Source organism: Furipterus horrens, unplaced genomic scaffold (assembly GCF_987537825.1).
Source record: "Furipterus horrens unplaced genomic scaffold, mFurHor1.1.pri manual_scaffold_4, whole genome shotgun sequence".
NCBI lineage: Eukaryota > Metazoa > Chordata > Mammalia > Chiroptera > Furipteridae > Furipterus > Furipterus horrens.
The window spans coordinates 194533527-194556331 of record NW_028327174.1 but is presented as its reverse complement, the minus strand read 5'-3'; the positions used below and the strand labels follow the sequence as shown (position 1 = coordinate 194556331).

Sequence of the window (22805 nt, the reverse complement as noted above, 5' to 3'; positions counted from 1 at the left end):
TGTTTATTTAAAGACTACAGAGGATTTGGCTGTTAAGAACCAAATGCCTTTGGAGTGGAGTTACAACATAATTTATCATTTCCTCTGTTTATTAAAAAATCCTGCATCTTTGAGAAGCACATTTGCAGTGAGTGGGGGATTTCGGCCACTCACGAAAGACTGTTGCAGAGACCTCGCCATGTGGCTTTCCCCAAAAAGGCTCTTGCTGATCCTGTTCTTCCTTCAGCTGACTTCTAGTTGTGGGGTGGCCACTCAGGGCTGGTGGACAGGGTACAGGGAAGCAGGGCAGGACACGGGTCAGCTTCTTTCACCTCCGACCAAATTCAAACTTGGAGTCTCCACTGGCTGCTGCGCAGTGCAGCCTGCTCCACCCGTGAGAGCAGAAGGTGAAGTGCACCCTTATTCCCTCCAGGAGCAGGGCCCAGAGGAGACAAGCAACAGAGAAGTTGGGTGCTGCTTCAAAGGGACATGGCCAGATGCTGCTGCCGCCAAAGTGGATGCCACTCTAACGGCAGACATTTGGCAGAACGGCAATGAACTTCTGACCTTCCACCCATGACATTACAAACAGCAAGTTGGTCCGGTGCACCACGCATCCTCAATGACAGGGGTCACGTCTTGGCCTTTTTTGTATTCTGAGCACGTAGCACTGTACCTGACACACAACTGGGGCTCACTGAGTGTGTGTGAAGGCGGCGGCATGCGGTGGGTAGGGCACATACTGCAGGTCGGGCCCCAGCCTGAATCCCAGCTCTGCCCTGGGCAAGAGGCTGCCCTCTCTGAGTGCTCCCCCTCTGTACAATGAGACTGAAAATGAACAGTGAGACCCTCTTACTAACTTCATTACTTTGGGCAAATGACTTAATATTGTCAGGTCTCAGTTTTCCAATTTGTAAAATGGAATTAATACACACCCTGCAAGTTTACGGTAAGATAACAAATATTGCCTAGGATTGTTTCTAGCTCATCGTGGCTATATCAATGAATAAATGAATGAACGAACAAATGAATGATTAAAAGAAAAATTATTGTGGGAGGGGGGACTGACTTAACCCAGTACCCAAAGATGAGCCACAACACACCACTTTCCTGCCACTAACGGGCAGACAGTGGGGCTGGCGGGGAGGTATCTCATTACCAAGTAAATACTGAGGACAGAGCAAGAGTGGAAAATGACAGGATGAGAGTGTCAAGGCTGGAAAGAAAGGAAAAGCAGCCAGCATTTGTTGCGCAAATATACACAATTCATTCACAGCATATTTGAGTGCCTACGGCATTTCGGGCATTACGTCAGGTTCCGAGCATACGGAAGATACACAGACTATCAAAAAGAACAATTAAGGTTCAGATGAGAACAGACAGTGCTGCGAGAGCCAGTAACAGGGGCCCTCCGCTGGGGGGAAGGGAAGGCTCCGAGGAAGCGTTAGCCTCGCTGAGGCCGGGACGTGGAGGATGAATGTGACTGGCCAGGGGAGGAGTGGAGGACAGTCCAGGCAGAGAAAAGAGCATGTGCGCAGATACCTCGGAAGGCAAAGAATCGTCTGGTTGCTTTACACACAGGTCCTCAGAAATCATTAACCCAGACTGACTCTATCATTTCCTTTGTGGTTATTATTCTTTCCACTTCGTTTTGATTTTATTGTTTGCTGCAAATGGGCCTCTAGCAAAGGTATCCAGACACAGGTGAAGGCCCACATCTGCCCAGGCAAAGTTTAAAGTTGGGAACAGGGCCCAGCGAACTGTTTGAAAAGGAGGCTCCTGAGATGAGGAGCAGTCAGTGTCAAGGCTGCCAGAGGCCCCAGGCATTTGGCAGTGTCACAGTCAAGGCAACCGCCCACGGTAAAGGCTGTCTGTCAGCAACAGCCATTCTCCACAGGCCCATGCATGCCAGAAGGCCCAGAGAAGAACGGGGTGGGCAGGGGATAGAAGGGAGGGAACAAACAAGTCTGGGTGACCAGAAGGCAGGGCCTCACAAGGACTGACAAGGACATGGTGACAGCTATCCATGTGCACGGGGTAGAGAGATGTCAATTTGCCACCCAGGGGATCCACCAGAGACGCCCTGGTGGACTTCATCCGAGGAGTTCTTTGGTCTTCAATGTCAGGTGCCTGTCCAGCTCTGCAACCGTATCGTCGGCCATTTGGCTGATCTGCAGAAACACAATGTGAGGCAGCCTGATGACTGGGCTGGAAGAGGGTTGGGGAGAAATATTCCAAAACTATGAAAAGGCTATCTGGGAAAGAAGAGTGGTGACGAGGGCTCCCATTCATTGAGTCCCAGCCAGGCACCACACTAAACCTTTATGTACAGACTCTTAGTGATTCCTAACAGCCACCCCACAAGCTATACTATGATTCTCCCCATTTCACAGATGAGGGGACTAAGGCACTTCAATCGCCTGTTCAGGATGCACAACTAGAAAGTAGCAATGACAGCCCTTGCTAGTGTGGCTCAGTGGACTGAGCACTGGCCTGAGAACCGAAAGGTCTCCGGTTCAATTCCCGGTTAGGGCACAAGCCTGGGTTGTGGCCAGATTACCCAGTTGGCGGAGTGCAAAAGGCAACCAATCAATGTAGCTCTCGCACACTGATATTTCTCTCCTTCTCTTTCTCCCTCCTTTCCCCTCTCTAAAAAAATTTAAAAATTTTAAAAAGCTTTAAAAAAAAAATAAAAAGGAAAGTAGCAATGACTAAATTTAATCCTTGGTAGCCTGACTTCACAGCCCCAAATTCTTAACTATTATTATAGAGTACAGAGAAGCCAGCCTTACCTGTCCCTAAATGAACTTCTAGAAATTCCTGCACCTCAGACACTCTGCTATATAAAGCCCTCATATTAATTGATAGGAAAAATATCAAGATCCCAATAGTTAAGCAGAAAAAAAAGTCTTGAAAAAAGATGAAGTACATCTGGTTAACAAACATGGAAAATTCAATAAACACTGAAGAAATGGAAATTCAAACAAGACATAATTCAGCCATCATAGTTAACAAAATTTGATGCTGTGGTTTTTAATTACAATATTCAATGCCAGGAAGCTATGGTGAAAGGGATAAGGTCACATATCATCAATAGGGATTCAAACTGATGCAAATGTTTGTACCATTTTTAACCCTAAATTCTCTCAACAGGGATATTACCACATGAGTAGAATCTGTAAAAATTGTAAGTTCTATATACAAAGATATTTATCTAAGCTTTATTTTTAATAACGAAAAATCAGAAAATCTAAAGTGAAACAATGGGTAAGTAGTTGAATGCATATAGACATTAAAAGAGTTAAGATTATCCATTTCTTATGGAGAGGGTATAAATATGAATAAACATTTCAGTATATGTTTCTGAAACATCTGAAGGTTTGACTATTTTATAACAAGCAGGTATTGCTTTTGTAATCATGAAAAAAGAATGCTTTAAGATATTATTTCTAATATCATAGAAACATACTTATGTTACCCCTGAATTAAAGAAAAAGCAGGGTACAAAATTGTGTATGTGTATGCATAGCAGAAACAATCTCAAATACGTAAAAAATTATGCATATTTTTTAAACTGGGAGGAAAGCTGTCAAAATATTAATAGTGATTATCTTTTAGTGATGGGAAGATAGCTAATATATTATTCATGTGGTATCTGTCACATCTAGCAGAAGACCCAGTACCTAGCAAATGCTCAGGAAATATTTTCTAAATGAATAATGCTGAAAGTTTTCTGTGCTTTTCCATATTTTCTGCAATACACTCATATTCCCTCTGAGAGTGGGAAACACAGTGCAGTTTAGTAGGTGCTGCGGTCTCCCTCCCATGTCTAAAAGGGACCTACGGCAGGAAGCCTTAGGCAGGAAGTTTTGAAGGGGCAGTGTGGTGCCCAGGATCTGTGTTTAGCAGTGCAGTGGCTGTTTGACATCTTTATTACATCTTTATTTGCAGACCACAGGCCTTGGCCAGGAACTGAGAAATAAGTGCACTGGAAAGGATAGAAACTAAAAAGGATTTGGAGCAATTGGCCCCAGGCACGGAGACAGCCAGGCTCTCGCTATAGCAACAGCTGCACATTTTTCAGCTGGAAAAGCAAAGCTCCCGGAGCTGCTGGGCACCCTGGAAGAGTGACTGGGCTCAGAAGGGCTGACTGGTCCCTCCCCACTCAGCCACTGCAAACCCTAGAGTTGCTTCTCTTGCCCAGGAGCACTCCAGCACATGCAGGCTGGCAGCCCGGGACAGCCAGGAACGAGGGCTGCAAGCCGCCTCTGGAAAAACAGCATTTGGGGACAGAGATGGGGACGAGGGGAGGATGAGTATTAGGGCTAAATTCTCAGGGAGGTGACAATGTACAAATCCTTCCCCACTTTGGGTCTCAGTTTCCTCATCCATCAAATGGGGATGCTGGTCCCTCCCTCAGAGATTAGCTGGGAGGGTTAAACAAAGTCATGAATATGCAAGCATGTTTTAAATTGGTTATTTGCTTTGCAAATGTGCTTGTGTTACTCTGATTTTTACTATCACTTCCTGACATCTTTTCAAATTAATTAATTAATGGAAATATTTACTAACTTGCTACCATATTACAGGCAAAAAGTGCCCCTGGGGACAGTCTGCCAGCAAGCTCATCTCTTCCACCTCTATCAGACTTCTTGAAATAATTAACAACAATGACAAGGATACCAACAACATCTCCCACATGCCACACAGGGGCTGAAAACTACACTTGTATTACTTCGCATAATCCTCAAAACACGTGAAACACCATTATCATCTCCCTTTAATATATTACAAATGTTAATTATTTTACCTGACAGTTGCATAGTAGTTCACATTATGCAAAAGGGTTTTGTCCTCTGTTCCTTCATTCAAATCCAACAACCTCCCATAACCTCGATAAGGCAGGCGGCACAGGTATTATCCCCATTTGACAAAGGACTTAATCCAAAGCATAAAATGTTAACTAACCTGCACAAAATCACGTAAAAAGTCAGTGGTGTGACCGAGCTGAGAACTCAGCACCCCCCAACTGCCAGTTTGGTGCTGCTCCTTCCTGCCTCCTGGGGGGCAGGCTAGGGTAGGCTCATTAACACAGTCAATCCCGGTCCCGTGTTCAAAGTCAAAGACATGGAGAAGGAAGCAGGAGGGACAAACAGGCAAAGGACTGCTGAGGACCAGCGACCATAACAGCCACATTTCGGCAGGCTGTGCGATCTGGTCTCCTTACCAATCCTGTGAGACAGGCATTACTGTCCCCACTTTACAGCAAGGAACCAGAGGCTCAGAGAGGGGAAGCCGTTTGCTGGCCTTAAGAGCTGACAAGTGAAAGAGCCGTTCTGAATCCAAAGCAAGAGCCCTTTCCGTTACAATATGCTGCCTCGTAAAGATTATACCACCACCACCACCACTACCACCATCAGCACCACATTTGCTCCTTACAGGTTCAGACAAGGCAAGGTAGAGAGGAAAAGGCGGGGCAGGAGCACACACCACACCCCTGGGGCAGGCCTGGGTAGCAGGTCATCCCTTCCTGAGGCCTGGCTCAGAACACCCACAGCGCCACTGGGTGCTGCTCCCTCTGCCTCACCCGGTCCCGCCTGCCTGCCCCGTCTGCTAGGAGCCTTTCCTTCCTTCAGCCCCGCGAGCACCCAGCTTCACTTCAGAGCAGTTCAGTTTCTCAGGAAAAGGCAGCAGTGAAAGGATCTTGGCCAGATTTACTGGTGGTTTCTGCCAAGTGCTTTAATGTTCAGCAGGCCCATTTATAGCAAACTAAAGCGAAGGTGAAACAGCAGGCTGACAGATGTCAGAGCCCCGAGTGGGAAGACCCTGGTCCTTCTTCAGCAGAGCTGGCCTGAGCTGGGGGTTGGGAAGCCAGTGGGTTGGGGGGCAGGGGGGGTGTTTGGGGGAGTCAGACATGATTGCAGAGATAGAACCTGCCACAGAATCATTTCCTTCTTACACACCAAAGATAAAATATTTTTATAATACAATTTTGAAAACTCTGACCTTAAGACATTTGGAAAATTTTTTTAAAAATTAAGTAAACCTCACAAAGAATGAAATTAAAATTGTTCATAATCCCATTACCTGAAATAAACACCATTAAAATTCAAGTGAATAAGCTGCCACCCTTTCTGATGTACATGAAACTCTTTGCTATAAAAATGCAATTATATTATAATATTATGCAATCTGCCTTTAAAAAATAAATCCCCAAAAGGTACCATGTCTGTAAAATATTTTTATAATTGTCGATATATATAGATTTCAGCAAATAAATGTAAAACTTTTTTTCCCACTGTTAGAAATTTAGACAGTTTCTAATTCTCCACCATTACACATAATCAACAGACACTTTTATAGGTAAGATTTTTGACAACTGTTTGGATACATTTCTAAGTCCCCGAATCAGAAATGTATGGATTTTGGTACATATTGCCATATTATCCTCAAGAAAAATTGTATGGATTTATTTATACAAAGAATAACTTAATCTTTCCTGTGGAGTGTGGAAGTAAAAGCAATACTTCTAACATAAGCAATATTTTAAGCTCACGTTAAAATTTTTAGGTTCAAATGTTAGGGATAAGAAAAGGCCAAAAAAATAAAAAATACACATATTCTAAAAATCCGTGAATGATTCAGGCAGCACGTACCAAAAACCTTAAGGGCATTGCGTTCCCTTGTGCTGCAATTCCACACTCGGGACTGTATCCTAGGGAAATCATCTCAACAAAGATGTGTGCATAAAAATATCCACTGCAATCTCATTCATGAAAACAAAAAAGTTAACAGTCTAAGTGTCCAACAAGAGGGCTTATAAAAGTGAGTTATGGTATGACCACAAATTAACTATTTTGCAACCATTAGAAATGGTTGTTTACAAAGAGTTCTTTTTAACACAAGAAAATGCTAATGGTTTTAATGCTAAACAGAAAATAAAAAGCTGGATACAAATTGTATGTACAGTACATGTTCTCAATCATGTTTAAAACTATGTATTTTAAAAAGGGGGGGAAATTCCAAAATGTTAAGAGCTGTTGCTCCTGTAATATGGGATTATGGAGTGAATTTTTCCCATTTTTTAAAAAACAGTTTTCTGAACTCTATCAAAGTATTGTATGCTCATCATAAAAAATATAATCGCGAATTAAGTGAACAAACACATTTTTAAAAACCGATTGACAGGCAGGGGAGAGCAATGGAGAAAAAATAGGGACAACTAACTGTAACTGAACAATAAAATTTTTTAAAAAACTGCTTGATAAAGCAACAATCAGTCCCTGCATGTTTATTTAAACAAAAACACGAGATCGGTGCTATCAGGAAAAAAAAAGGATAAAATGAAATGTGTACAAGACTTTCTCCTGAATATTGTCTTACTTGAACTTTGAACCACATGAAAATAAAGTTATTATCAATAATGGTGAAAACTAATATTTAAATAATATCTTAAATAACAAAGATTGTTGTGAAACACATACAGTATGGTCATTTTTCTGTAATATTGCATATATACTTACAGAGCTAACCTGAATGTTAATAATGGTCCTCTCTGGGGGATGAAATTTCAGTTACTTTCTTCTTTTTTTAAGAATTCACAATAAACATGGATTAGTTTAGTATCACACACACAAAAAATAGATTAGTTACTTTCACTTTGAAAATAACTAACAGTAACAAGCACTGAATAAAAATATCTAATCTGAAGAGGAAGGTGAAAAGGCAGGCGCTAATGAGTGAAAGCTTCCAGCAAGGTCTTGGTCCAGCAGGTTTCATCAAGAGAGCTGGTTGGGGCTGGCTGAGCTGGGGCCAAGGCCCCGGCTCTCCTGCGGCCTGACCAGGCTCTGACCCCCTTTTAGCTATGGCAGGGCGAGCGGAGAACACAAGGATGGCAGAAGGGAGCTCTGAGGGTCTAGGTATCAGGTAATGGTGCGTCCAGCAGCCCCAGGGCAATCCTCAGGGTAGGAATTACAAATCCCTTTGTACAAAATAAACAGACTCTGAGGAGTCAAGGAACTTCCCCAAGGTCTCAAGATGTCACTACAGAGCAACTTCTCCCTAAGTGGTGCCATTCCATACCTCCCCCGCCTGCTTTTGCAGAATTAGCGAGGGAGCTAAGAATACACATTCCTAGGCAGACCGATGGAATCAAAACGTGCAGGCGCAGGGCCCAAGAATCTGTCCAAAACCTCTCCGGAGTGACCGGCCAGGGCTATGACTAGCATTCTACCCCCTGGTCCAGCAAAGGGGGAGCAGTTAGTCACTTTACAGCCTCCTCCAGATGTCCTTGCCTTCCTCTTCTCCTCACTTCACTCCCGTCCTGCTCACCCGCCACCTCAATCTTCCTAAAATAATGCTTTCACTGTTGATGAGGTGGCGGTGGGTAAGCACTTTACAGTATACTCAATGTTTTAAGTTCTATCTTCTAAATACTGGTAAATTCATTTCCCTGCCTTAATTCTACCCGTACTCATCCAGTTCAGGCCACCATCACTTTCTGGGTGCATTTCTGCAACAGCCTCCCTGGCCTCCCTGCCTCCAGTCTTGCCCCTACAATCTGATTTCTAATCAGCAATCAGAGTCATTTTTCACAAACACAGAGACATGTGGTCTCTCCGCTCTTTGGAAAACATATTTCAAGGGAGTTACTCCAAAAATGTAGAGCCCTAGACCCTACTTCAGACTCACTGACTCAATCTCTGGGAGCAGGGTCCCAGCAACCTGTATTTTTGTAAGTTCCTCAAATGATTATGATGCTGTGGTAGATCAGATTATTGCTCAAAAAATATTCACTCTCTCCTCCAGACCTCCGCGAACAGAAATACTTCCCTGCCCCAGTGATAATGGGCTTTGGCCTGTGTGATTTCCTTGGCCAATGGGACGTGACAGGAACAGATGCTTAAGAATGTACTTAAGCGGTTGGGGTTACGCTCTTGGTGTCTCCAGCTGCCATGCAAAGATGCCCTGGGAAGCTTGTTGACTCCAGAAGATGGGCAGACAGATATGTAAAGCTGACTTAAACCTGATTCAAGATATGGAGCCATGCCCACTGAACCCCACAAGATGATGCATGCACAGCTACATCCCAGCTGACCTGCAGATGTGAGTATAAGAACTAATGCTTGATATTGTAAATCACTGAGTTCTGAGGTAGTTTGTTATGCAGCTTTATCGCAGCCATTGGTCACTGACAAAGAGGCACAGCCTGCGTGGGACACCCTGGACACAGTAAACTCCAAACACCTCGATCTGGGATTCAAGACCTTCTATACCGGACAGCGGACCGCCACCGTCTATCCACTCCCCAGTCTCAGCCGAGGCCCACGACTGTCTAACTGAACAGTGTTCTCTGACATGACCGCACCTCCGCAGGTGCTGTCAGCCTGTCCCCCTGTGCCTCACTGTTTCACACCAGGAGCGCCTCTAAGACATGCAGAAGTGCCACTACTCAGCACACTAGGAAACGTAAGTCCTCACTTCCCGGCACCCAGACAACCAACCCGGGGCAGCGGTAGCGCAGAGGCTCTGAAGCCAGTCTGCCTGCGTGTGGATCCCCTCTGTGCCATTCACCAGCAGTGTGACTTGGGGCAAGTTACTCAGCTTCTTTGAACCTGTTTCCTGACTCCCCCCACCTCACAGCTTTGTAGTGACGAGGATAAATGAAGTGATGCGAAGTGCTCAGCAGGGCCTGGCACATGGTGAAAGATCCATAGCTCTCTCCCTCCTCTATATTCCCAGGGCCCAGCACAGGGCGAGGTGCGGGACAGAGCCTCGGCCAACACAGGTCACATCCGTGAAAGACCAGGGCTACTGTGTCTTCAGTGTCCTCCCTTCAGACATGAACAAGTGACTCCCTGGATCAGATACATAAACATCACACCCGTTGGGAACACTACCTGTTTTTCTATGAGTCGAATGGTGTCCTCCGAGGCCTTGTCCTTTGATTTCTTCAGCTTATTCATTGCGTTGCTACGAACCTTCCGTAAAGAGTCTTTGGCCTTGTTGGTGTTCTGTTTGGCCAGTTTCACCAGCATCTCCCGGTGCTCCCTGGTTACCCTGAGAAAAGACAAAAGAGGGTTCGATAAAACCATCCTATACGTTAACTGCGAGCCCAGAATTAAAAACCACGCTGTCCATGAGCTCTGCAGTTTGCCACCTTCCTCTCTGAAGGCAGAGGAGCTTCCTGTTCCTGACACGTGCCCACGGGGGCGCTCAGGGTCATGCACAGTCGCTGGTGAGGAGCTGAGGGGAGCCAGCAAGACTGCTGCTTAAAAGCGGGAGCCAGGGAGGCTAGGCAGACCGAGGGCTGAACCCCAGCCGCGCCGCTTACGAGGAGCGTAACTGACTTCCTCTCCTCGGGGCTCCCATCCTTACACTGGGAGCTGGCGGTACCTCTCTCAGGCGTTGGTGTGAAGATTATACGAGATGCTGCCCGTACAGCGTTTGGCAATGACCCTGGCACATCCTCTCTAAATCTCTAACACGCCCCAACAAATAAGTAGCAGCCTTCAGAATCTGAACTATCATGGTAACAAATGACTTGCGAATCGCCTCAAAACTGACCAAGACGCAACACGAGCCCCAACATGACATGTGAGAACCAGCGCACCAGTTAACGTCCACAAAGGACCCGCGAGAGCATCTGGCACGTTGTGAATGCTTCATGAGCACCAGTTATTTTTACTGTTGGCTTCCTCACCATAATACCAGCAAGCACATGGAGGGTCTACTATATGGATTACCAGGACGGGCACTTTATATGTGGATGCTTACAACTGTATGAGGCAGTTATTATTATTCCTATTTTACACCTGACCAACACAACCACCAGGCCGAGGAGGCCAGCATGTTTGTCCCTCCCTTCTTGGTCACGTACACACCGAGGTCTGCTCCCTATCAAAACCGGTGCGGGGCCCTGAGGGCACTAAGACGGACCTGACAGACCTCTGTCCTGCCCTTGAGGAGCTCTGGTGGAAAGAGAGGCCAGTCAAGAGAAACTGACAGCAGTGTCAGAAGTGCTGCGGACGGGGATGTGGGAAGCACCAGGGGTCACAGCACAAAAGCAGCTCAGCTAACTCACCAGTTCCAGTCCAAGTTTGGGGAGGGGGCAGGAAGGGAAGACTTTCCGAGAGAAGTAATATCTAAATGTGGAACTCGTTGGGTCTGTTTACTAAGATTCTGGTCCTTCTTCCTTCCAGTAGGAATGCATTTTCCAGTAGGAATGCATTTCCCATCCACTCTGAAGACCGGTGTGACTGTACAACTTGCTTTGGCCAATGAAATGTGAGAGAAATTATGGGTGTCACCTCAGGGCAGAAGCTTTAAGAGCCAGTGTGTGCCCCACCACACTGTCTTCCTCTGGCCACAGTATAAGTGGATATGGAACATCCATCACCTTGGGTCCCAGACTGACTATGATGAACAGCATCCACCATGCAGAATGAGCAAGAACTAAACTTATGTTGTGGAAGCCACAGAGATCTGAGGGCTGCTTATTACTACAGCAGAGCCCATCCTATCCTGACGCTGCACTAGGATCTGAAGAATGAGCACAAGTGGCCAGGGCTGGCAAGGCAAAGAGAGACCTCAGTCGGAAAAAACAGCAGGTAGAAAGGCTCTCCACAGAGACCCAGTTTCATCTGAGGAACTGACTGGAGCGCAGATAACAAAGAAGAGAGGGACAAGAAAAGAGGCTGGAAATCCCTGTTACGGAGGGTCTTGTGAGTTCGTGAACTCCGTTTTACAGATTAAAATATGAAATCCAAAGAAGTTTGGTATCTTACACAAAGTTAAACCCAGACTGTCCTGTCTCAAAAGCCAATGGTCTTAGTCTGACCCAATCCCTCTGCCCCCTGGGTCCTGAAATGGACATCCTTGACATATGGCTCCTGACCCTCAAATCAGTGGTTCTCACTTAGTAAGGACAACCCCAAGTTGTGGGTATATGTCCCAGGTGAAACAGTGGCAAGCATGTGTTAACAATTTAGTGGCATCCACCTGGTATTTTTTCCCCTGATAGGATGAGAAGAAAACTTTAAAAGTTTGAGAAAGAATACTCTCTGAAGTCGACGTAGACAGCTGTATTATAAGTAAATCCTTCTGGATTCAGCTCATTGAAGGCATTCTCAAAATAAAAATGACCCTGATTACTACCATTATTAAGCCCCTCTTTGCCAGGTGAGTACTTTAAGTATATAACCTTAGGGATCCTCACAACTCTTCAAACTCGATTCTCCTACCCCCATTCTGCCAAGAAGAAACTGAGGTGCACAGATGTGAACTAAGTTGCCCAGGGGCTTAAGGGGCAGGACTGGGATTCAAATCCAGGTCCTCCTGGCCTGTATTCTCTCCATGACTCCAGGCTGCCTACCCCTTGTCATCTATTTCACATAAATTATGCACTGCTGCCATTACTTCTGCTTCCAGGCAGAAAGCTTTTCAAAGTCAGTAACATGAAGCTCAGGACTGAGAAGGACAAAACCACCATGTCAGGAGTTTAGGGATTTGGATCAGATCTTGTTACTTTTATGGTTTTTAATTCATTGAACAAAAATCATGCTGACATGTTTAGGTCTCTTTTTTGTTCTGCCAAAGCATATGTCAGTATAAGGAAGGAACAGGAAAATTAAAACTTGATCCACTGATTCAAAAAAACGTAATCCTGCTGAAATACTAGGAGGGGCAGGAAATAAATGAATCTAAGCCAGTAAGAAACCTCTTAAACTTCCCTAACAAGAAGTATTTCAATCTTATATTTCATATATAATTTGAAATACGTAGGTATCCTACCGTTTAGACAATCTTTAATAAAATAAAAATTTTTTAATCTAATCAACATCCTTTTTGCTAATTGTTTTATTTATATTTTACATGAAGAAAAAAACACACATTTAAAGTATATAAATTGGGGCTCAAAAGAATCTTAAGAGTAGAAGGCGATATAAAGAAAACAAAATCATACTATATGTAATATGGCCTTAATAAAGTGCATTTTGTATGTATTTAGTATAAATGGGGCATTACTACACTGTTAACACCAGGCAGTTTCCACGCGTAACAGTATCCAATTATGGACGCTGACAAAAATATTTCAGTTTCAGGATGCAAATATGGGGGCAATAATCTAAGGGAATGGAGAGGGGAGTACAGTGAGGAGGGGAAAGAGGGGAGGAGAGAGGCGGGGTGCCTGGCACTGGAAGGGCTGAGTTTGGGGTGTTGAGCTGAAAGGTAGCTAAACTACAAGGTCAGAAGCAGGGAGGGGGATGGAAAGACGGTGGTTTTGAAGTCAGACAGTCCTGTTTCATTCCCATACGTATCACTCCGAAGCCGGCCATGCTTGGAAAAGCTACTTAGTACTCTGAGCCTCAGTGTCCTCACCTCAAAGGTGAAGATATTAAAAACACCTTAATATCTTAAGTTATTGGAAGAAGCAATCACAACCTGTATGAAGTACCAATAAAGGCAGCAGCCCATAGTAACCTTGAGTAAATGACAGCATTTATGAATGTTTTAATCAAACACTTAATTACTTTCACGTGAAACAAGGCACATCTGTTTTAGAGAAGAAACATACTGTATTATGGAAATATTTTAATGTCTTTCCAAACCAGTGATTAATACATCCGATCATCTCCGTCTCGCATTCGCTGGGTTCTCTGAGTACACGCTAGTCTGTGTTCCAGGCTTCTGGACTCCGCCAGTGGGTGCTGAGCACCCGCTCTGCACCCGTCGTGCGCTGGTTCCTCAAGCACTGTCTGCGGCCCGTGTTCCGTGCCAGACCCTGGGCCAGGCTGAGCAGCTCCAGAGGAGGCAGGCCTGAGCCCACGTCTGCAGAGGCTCGGTCCAGCGGTGGAGACAGACGGTCAGCCGCTACAGGACAGAGGGACAGATGGTCTGTGGGAGGGGCATGCCGAAAGTACAACTCGTACTGCCCTGAGATTTGGAAAATGCCTAGGGGATGCACAGCAACTTGTCAGCTGCGGAAGAAAGGAAAGGGCATTTCCGGCAGAAGCGCAGGGAGAAGTATAATGGCAGGAGGGCATGGGACTTACAAGGAAGGGTGCATCGGGGTCAAATCTGTTCTGGAGGCCCGGAGCTTTCAAATTCTTCGTTAGCTACAAAGCCCTGGTTTCAAAGAAAATCCAGGCAGATAAAACGGGAGCTGTCCCAGTGACTGAAGGAAAGGGCACTAGGGGAGGGCATGGCCTAGGACGCTTAGCTCCACCCTGACTGCCCTGGACTTCTGAGCCACCACTTATACTGGCTGAGTGACCTTAAGCAAGCTATTTAAACTCTGAATTTTGCCCTGACCAGTGCGGCTCAGCTGGTGGGGCGTCATCCCGCAAACCGAAAAGTCGCCTGTTCAATTCCCAGTCGGGGCACATGCCTGTGTTGCGGGTTAGGTCCCCTGTCAGGGAGCATACAAGAGGCAACTGATCCATGTTTTTCTCCCTCTCTCTCTCCCTCCTTCCTTTCTCAGTTCTGATCATCTCATCTGGAAACAGAAATTGAAAACAAACCAACAAAAAGTAGCACCTACCTTTCAGAGTTACTGTGAGGATTAGATGAGATGCTACATGGGAAGCATATGGTACAAAGTTTGGTAGAGAACAAACAATCAGAGCGTGTCAGCTGTCTTTGTTGCCACTGATATTTACATGTTGGCAACCGCTGAGTCATCTTCAAATAATGAAGAGTTTATTCAGGAAAGCATTTATCAACAGAGAAAGAGTAGGGCAAACCATCTATCCTTCGGTAAGATGACTTTTTGAGATCTGACTAGCAATTTAACATCTCGTGGACATTTTAAAATACAAGTGCCCCCAGCATATAGCCCTGAAACTTTCGTTCTTCGGTATCCATTTGTTCATTCGGTTTACAGTTTCGTTCTATAGCTGTTTCCAGGGCACCTATTCACAGCCACTGTGTCAGATCCTGGGGATATAGCATCAAACACACTCAAGTTCACAGCACGGCAAGGAAGGCAATCGTTAAACAAACACATGCACAAGCAGTCAATACATCAGTCATAATGAGCACAATAAGGACATAGAGTTCCATGGGAATAATTAGCAGGGACAGGGTAGTCTGACCACGCTGTCCTTGCGGGACCCCAGGAACTGAATGAAGAGACAATTGAGCTAAACGATATTTAAGTTAAGATGAGTAAGAGTGGCGGGGCTCGGGGGGGACCATTCCCACCAGACGCAATGGCCTCTGGGAAGCAGGGGCACTTTTCCAAGTAAGAAGGAGGGCCTTTAGAGACTGGAAACAGGCCATGTGGCTGCAGTACGGAGCGCAGAAAGGAGACTGTCCCAAATGAGGAGGCTGAGAGGCTAGCAAAGGCAAGGCTACACTCGCAGGCCCTTCCGGCCATACTGAGTCTTGGCAGATGCGTCGATGGGTAAGTGGATACACAACGTGGCACACACACACAGAGGAACCGTACTCAGCCTTAAAAAGGAAATCCTGACTCACGCTACAGCTTGGGTGAATCTTGAAAACACGATGCTAAGTGAAAGAAGCCAGACACATAAGGACAAATATATGATGCCACTTATATGAGGTACCTAGAATGGTTAAATGCATGGATACAGAAAGTAAAACAGCAGTTATTAAGAACTGGGGGATCAGGGGATGGGGGGCTGTTGTTGAATGGGTACAGTTTCAGCTTTCCAGGATGAAGAGTTTGGAGATGGGCTGTACACTTAATCCCATTGAACAATACACTTAAAAATGACTAAAATGGCTATTTTTAAAATGTTTATCTTATCGCAATGAAAAAAGGGCGAGGGAAAAAAGAGTCTTGGTAGATTGCACCTAAGAACAACCAGGAACGCCGCAGCTGTCTGAGTGAGGCAGGGGAAAGGTCACCAGGTTTGTGCTCTGTGAAGACTGCGATATACAAACCAGATCTGAGCACATGGCACATGTCCGCCCAGGAGCCTCCAAGCAGGCACAGGGGCAGCTCAGGACCAACCCTGTGGGAGCTTCTTGGCTGAGTGGTGAGGACAGCAGCCTTTTCCGCTAGGATCAGAGAGCCTCTTGGCATTGGGCAGGGGTTTTGGCTGAGCTGGCAAAGTCACTCTTTGTTTGTACAAACTCCACCAGGCAGGTCTTCCAGGAACATCCTGGATGCGGGTGTTCCTGCAAAATTCCTTGAGCATGTTCCCATGAGCAATAAGCCGAGAGCATGCCCCACTGGGTAACTCGCACAGCAAAGAATCCCACTGACTGAAGTATTTCCTATCATTGCAATGAGGACGGGCACACGTACAAGGCCATTCACCAGGCGATAGGAGAGGAAGCCATGCTCAGCTTGGGCAATTACAGTACAAACCTGTTGTATGTCAGCACCTGACTTCAAAAGGACCTCTGGTCACTTAAAGGAGACTTTAAAAGGTAGAAAAGACATGGTTTAAAGCCGGAAGATGTAAGCTGGATCCCAGCTCTGCCACGTGTTAGCTTCAGAACTGCAGGCACACTTTCAACCTCTCCAGCCTCAGTTTCCTCACACAAAATGGGAGGAAGAATGTCACTGAGAGGGTGGGAGCAAGGATTACGTGAAATGACACTGACGAGGCTCGACCCCCTGCCAGTGTGCATGCACAGTAGAAGCACAGTTCAGGATGGCTGCATTCCTGTTTTTAATGCGGAATCCCCAGGACTTGGGGCTCATAGGATGTGAGTGGTGAGGGTGAGGATGAGCAACAGGATTTGGTCTCTAGGAGCTGGGGCCGTTGGGTGGGTGGTGAGCGGAGGGGAAGAGTGGGAAAGGCGGGGAGCAGCAGGCAGCAGGGCCGTGGAGGTCTGAGTTCTGCTCCCGCCGTGGTGGGGACAGGCTGAAGGAGAAGGAAGCTGCGTTTCCAGGACTGCCCATCACAATGCACTTCTGCCCGCTCCATGGACAGAAACCTTGCCATCTCCTCACTGGGCTTTGGGGAGACTTCCCCCCAGTGGAAGCATCAGCCTGCAATCAACAGCAGACACACGCTTTGCTTTATTGTTTGCTGGTGGGCGCTGCCCAGGGTCTTGGGGCCCCGAGCTTGAAGGAAATGTTTTTGTTTGTGTAGCTGAGCCAGACTTCCTATGCTTCTAGGTGCACAGTCCCCCCTCCTCTTGCCTTCCACTCCACCCCCCTTCAGCTTCACTCTGAAAGGACCTCTACCACCAGCAGAAACTTTAGTTCTCTCTGGGGACACAACTGGCCACCTGCTTTCAAAGGACTGTCCTGTGACTGAGGCCTGGCTAGCCCAGACAGACCATCCTGAAGCACAGTCCAGCATGGTGGAAAGAGAAACCAGGCTGAACTCCAAACGCTCATCTTCTCCTTCCTTGTCACCCCAGAAGGATCGGACATCCAAGTCCAGGAATAAGTAAAGGCAACACTTGCCTCAGCACGGAAGTACTGGGGATCACGGAGACTGGACTTGCCGTCCCAGCTCTGCCACTTGCAGAGTAAGTGGGTAACTGTGGAGGTTAAACTGGCCTCTCTGAATCTCAAAGAAGGATGTCTAGGAAAGCGTTTAGCAGAACTGCCTCTGAAGCCAGACTGCGGAGGTGTGATGCCCAGAACTATCATTTCTTAACTGTACGGCCCTGGGCAAGTAACTTTACCTCTTCGCCCCAGTGTTCCCATCTGTCAGATGTGCATAATACCATTAACTTAGTGGGACTGTTATAAAAATTAAGAGTTACTAAATGTGCTAGCACATGATGATGTGCTCAGTAAACATTATTTGTTTCTTCCTTCAATTGTCTGATGGGGGCGGGAGGAAGGATAATGTTACCTTTCTTCCACAGTGAGTGTTAGGAGCCAATGAGAGATACGATGATCAAAGAACTTTGCATTTGTAGGTATTGAGTTTTCTTTCTTTTCTTTTCTTTTTATTTTTAGATTTTTATTTATTTACTTATTTTTAGAAAAAGGGAAAGGTAGGGAGGAAGAGAGAAACACCAACGTGCGAGAGAAAAACAGCTATCGTTTGCCTCTCACAGGCCCTCAGCTGGAGACCTGGCCCACAGCCCAGACATGTGCCCTGACTGGGAATTGAACCAGCGACCTTTCAGTTCGCAGGCCGGCACTCAATCCACTGAGCCACACCAGCCAGGGTGGTATTGACCATTTTAAAGCTGCTATATCATATCATATCACATCATATCATATCATATCATATCATATCACATCATATCACTAGTAATAAAAATACCAGTGATGTATCCTACTGAAGGAGGGGACAGTATAGTAGCTAGAAGCGCAGACTCAGAAAGACCATCGATTCTTCCAAAGACCTACATTCCCCTGGGACTCAGTTTCTTCATCTGTAATAGGGTAACATACTCTACTTCAAAAGACTTGTGAAAATGTTAGTTAACATACAAGGAGTGCCTGGAACAGCAGTGGGCATGTAGCGAGTGCTCGCATTCACTGATTCCATCAACACCGGCTGCACTGTTGCATACGTACCACATGCTAGGACCTGTTCCAGGGGCTAGGGCTATAGCTTACATATATGAACAACAGCTTCTGCTTAGATATATGAACAAAAGTGACACAGCTCCTCCTATTCACATTCTAGTGAAGGAGACAGAGAGAAGACAAATAAATATACAAAAGGACACATAAGTGTGATGAAGAAAGCAAGACAGGAAGGTAAGGAAAAATCTTATTATCACAGTGAGGGCCCACTTATATCTGCCTAGACATCTGACCCCAAAGTCATCTGCTCCCCTTCAGTAATTAACATTTGCAGAGCTCTTGCCATGTGCCAGGCTCTGAGCTGATGCACTCCGTATGCTTTAGCTCAGTGAATCTTCGCAACAGTCTTATGACATTAGCGGTGTTATTACCTGGACTTTACAGATTAGAAAAGGGAAGCTCAGACAGATCGAGCGACCTGCCCAAGGCCACACAAGCTCCTGGCAGGCCTGGGATTTGAGCCAGCACAGTCCCACTCTTGAATTCCAGGCTTCCTTTGTTGATGCCAGACAAATCTAAGCAGCTATTCTCACTGGTGGCAGTAACGAGAACAGCAATGCTCTTACACCAAATGCTGCTTAGGTATGTGGTTCATTACTCCTCCTCCTCCAAGTCCAAGGGCAGTGGGGAGAAGGAGAAAGGATACCCACAGATAACTGCAATGGGCTAGTGACCTGACTCACAGCTACCAATTGCCAGGTTTGGTAAACAGGGCAGGACACAACAGAGGGGCAGGAGGAGGAGGAGCCTGTCCTGCTGGGTGTAGTTTTGGCACAGGTGTTGGTGGTAACTTTATCTTCCCCCACGCTCCACTCCTGATTCCTGATCGCATCTTCCTGCAGGTTTCAACTAGAACATCTGTGGCTGGGAGGGAGTCCCCAGTCCATACACTTGGAACCTGAAATAGTAAGAAGGGCTTTGAAAAAGCCCTAGGCCAGGTGGGAAGCAACACTGGAGAGGAGAAGGCAGGCATCCTAAACTGCATGGAGGCGGCCCAAGCCTGGAAGGCACAGGAACTCAATGTGCAGAATGAATGGCTCCAAGAAAGCAGCCTCGGCAAAGCAGGCAGTGGAATGAATGGGCGGGAAAGGCAGCTGCAGTTGCTCAAATGCAGTTTGTGGCTGCCCGGCCCAGATGAAATCGTTAGGCATTCTTCTCTGATTTCTCTTTTCCTTTCAAGATGGCTAAAGGTCTGTATGTGCGTGGGTGTCGCAAGAAAAGGGAATACTTGCTGGAATGTGCATGTTATACACAAGGCCCCTGGCACAAGCTCCACTCGGCCATACGGCCGCTAGAGAAGGAGGCCACAGAGCTGAAGGGGGCAGGTTCAGGACAGTCTCCCGTGGAGCAATGTGATAACGTGGCAAGGACTCGGGCCTCAGGAACAGACAGATTTGATTTGAATAATGACTCCTCCAATTGCTAATCTGTGACCCTGAACAAATTACTTACACTGATCCCCAGTTTCCTCATCTGTATTACGCCCATCTCAAAGGGAATTTCTCTGCAGCCACAAAAGCAATGAGAGCCCCATGAAAGATGTATAAGATATTGTTATGCAAAAAAAGCAGGTTGTGGTACTGCAGATATTTAAGCCCATTTATGTAAATTATATGCTTCCTTTTTTTTTTTTTTTTTAATCTGGAAGGATACATACTAAATTTACCAACAGTTACTTCTGGGAAGAATACTTTCAGTAGAGTAAGCAGTTTTATTTTTCTGCAGGATTTGAATTTTTGCAATAAATGTGTATTCTTTTTACGATTAAAAAAGAGAGGAACATCATATATCTGATAAGATTCTAGTATCCAGAATATATAAAGAACTCTTACAACTCAACAGAAGGACAAACAACACAATTAAAACATGGGTGAAGGACTTGAATAGACATTTTTCTAAAGATACATTTGGCCATTTGGCAAACAAATGCATGAAAAGATGCTCAACATCATTAGTCATTAGGGAAATGCAAATCAAAACCACAAGGAGATACCATTTCATACCCATTAGGATGGTGGAAATAATAATAATAATAATAATAATAATAATAATAATAATAATAATAAATAATAAGTGTTGGCAAGAAGATGGAGAAATTGGAAATGGGAACCCTTACGGAGGAAATGTAAAATGTGCAGTCCCTGTGGGAAAGTCTGGCAGATCCTCAAAAAGTTCACAGAGTTATCATATGACCAGCAATTCTACTTATATGCATAGACCCGAGAGAACCGAAAACACGTTTACACAAACACTTGTGCAATAATGTTCATAGCAGCATTATTCGCAATAGCCAAAAAGTACAAACAACCCAAGTGTTCATCAACTTATGAATGAATAAACAAAATGCGGGTTAGCCACACAATGGAATATAATCCAGCAATAGAAAATAAAGCACTGATACATGCTGCAACGTGGGTGAAACTTAAAAACATTATGGTAAGTGAAGAAGCCAGTCACAAAACACCACATCCTGTGTGATTCTATTTATATAAACCGTTCAGAAGAGGGAAATCTGAAGATCGAAAGCAAATCAGTAGTTGCCCAGAGCAACGGGGAGAGAGGGTGGCAGTAAAGTGGGAAGTGACCGCTGGTGGGTTTCTTAGTGGGGTGATAAAACAAAGTCATAAACTCTATACTTTAAGTGGGTGACTTATATTTTAAGTGAGCTGTTAAAAACCTCCGAGCCTGTCTGGCTCTGTCACTGAGCAGGGCTTCTCTCCCGGTCGGAAAACTTCCTGACAGGCAGCACACCTTGGTCTCCTCGGCTGTGTCACGGCAGCGACGGCTGCCCTGAACACCGAGCAATCACTGCATGCGCAGAAAAGGCCACAGGAACGCTCACTCACAACAGCGAACTTAATCACGACAATTTAAAAACGAACATTCTCTCTCATTTACTGAATATAGTTCCCTTACTCGCAGGCGTCAGACCCGCACCGCAGCCTAAAGGCTCGCCCTGTTCCCTTTATCCTTCACAGGAGTTTCTCCCAGTAACTGCACAAATATCAATATCGCTGTTATCCCAATTTACAGATGAGGAAACTGAGACTCAGAGGGTTGAAAGAACTGGCCTAAGGCTACATAACTCTTCTTACTGGTTTTCTTCTAGTTTTTCTGACTGTAACCGTGGCTCCTCCACGCATCAATTCCGGCTCCCGGGCTGCACAGCAGCTACCCCTCTATTTAACTCGGCCTGGGGACCTCCTACCCTGCCAGACCCCACTTGCTCTCCCTGGTCATCATCCATTGGAAGCTGTACATCAGTATATGGCAGAGGAAAACACTTAAGAAAGAAAATTCAGGCTAGGAGAACTATAATTCAGGGTTTTTCCCGTTACCTGTAAAACCCCTGGTGTGATCCTAAGTAGAATCCTCCTTCAGGCTGTCACCTGGGAACAAAGTCTGAGGGAAGGAGCCAAGTTCAGGCCTAGGTCTAGCATCCAAGCCAATTCCAGAAGGAAAGTGGGAGGTGATGATGGCAATTGCCCAACTTTTGTGAGGTCTTAGGGAGCAGGTCAGTGGGCCGAGGGGGTCTGGAAGGGCCAAGCTCCCTCGGCCTTACCAGACAGACACAAAGCAAATCTCATGCCACAGGAAGGACCAGCCATCAGATTTTCTTACTTGGAAGGTATCTTCCAGGAGGTCTAGTTCACCATAATTCATATTCAAAGAACAAACCAAGTGCTCATTAACAATCAAACTACAGTGTTCCCAAGCAACTTAAATTCCAAAATAATTACAACATAATGACTCGACTCCTCTCATCCCTAAAAATGAAGGAAAGCATAGGGGTTAAAAAATGAACATGGGTTGATGGGGGGTGCTTAGGGAGGAAGAGAGGGAAAAGGAATGTTAAGGACTAAAAGATGAATCCGTAAATAGAAATAAAATATCATTGTTTTTACTCCCAAACAATCAGAAAAAGAATGTTTTCAAGAACTTCTTAACCAGAATTAAATAATGACACATACTCTAAGATAAAGGAATTAATATTTATTAAGTATCTATGACACACTGGGCCTCATACCAGGAGCCTCATATATAATATCTCATTACTTCTCAAAACCATAAAAATTATTCCCATTTTACAGTTAAGGAGGCTAAAGCTTCAAAAAATTAAGCGACTTGCCTAACCTCACGGCAGCGGGCCCATCCCCCGGGCTGCTGCCAGCCGGTGACCACGCATGGCAGAGAGACGTCCCCAGTGGGGGTCTTCCCCGGCCTGGCTGTCCTCAGAGGGGCAAGGCAGTGTGTCTCCTTCTGCCCAAGACTCCTCTTTCTCTCTTCACTGGTGGCAGACCTGCATCTCGTCTCTTTCACAGGCCTTTCCTCCAATAAATCTCCT

At 45.6% G+C, this 22805-nt stretch overlaps 1 protein-coding gene across 1 annotated transcript in view; it reads right to left on the bottom strand.

Moving 5' to 3' along the window:
• Positions 1 to 1596: 1596 nt before the first annotated feature.
• The window catches only part of MRRF (mitochondrial ribosome recycling factor), a 42778-nt gene continuing 21569 nt past the window's right edge, over positions 1597 to 22805 (bottom strand). Inside the window, exons 5-6 of the mRNA XM_090274680.1 lie at positions 9879 to 10038; positions 1597 to 2150 (exon numbers count right to left, since the gene is read on the bottom strand). Of these exons, the coding sequence (XP_090130806.1) occupies positions 2073 to 2150; positions 9879 to 10038 (238 nt within the window). The 3' untranslated portion in view covers positions 1597 to 2072. The remainder of the gene's footprint in view (positions 2151 to 9878; positions 10039 to 22805) is intronic.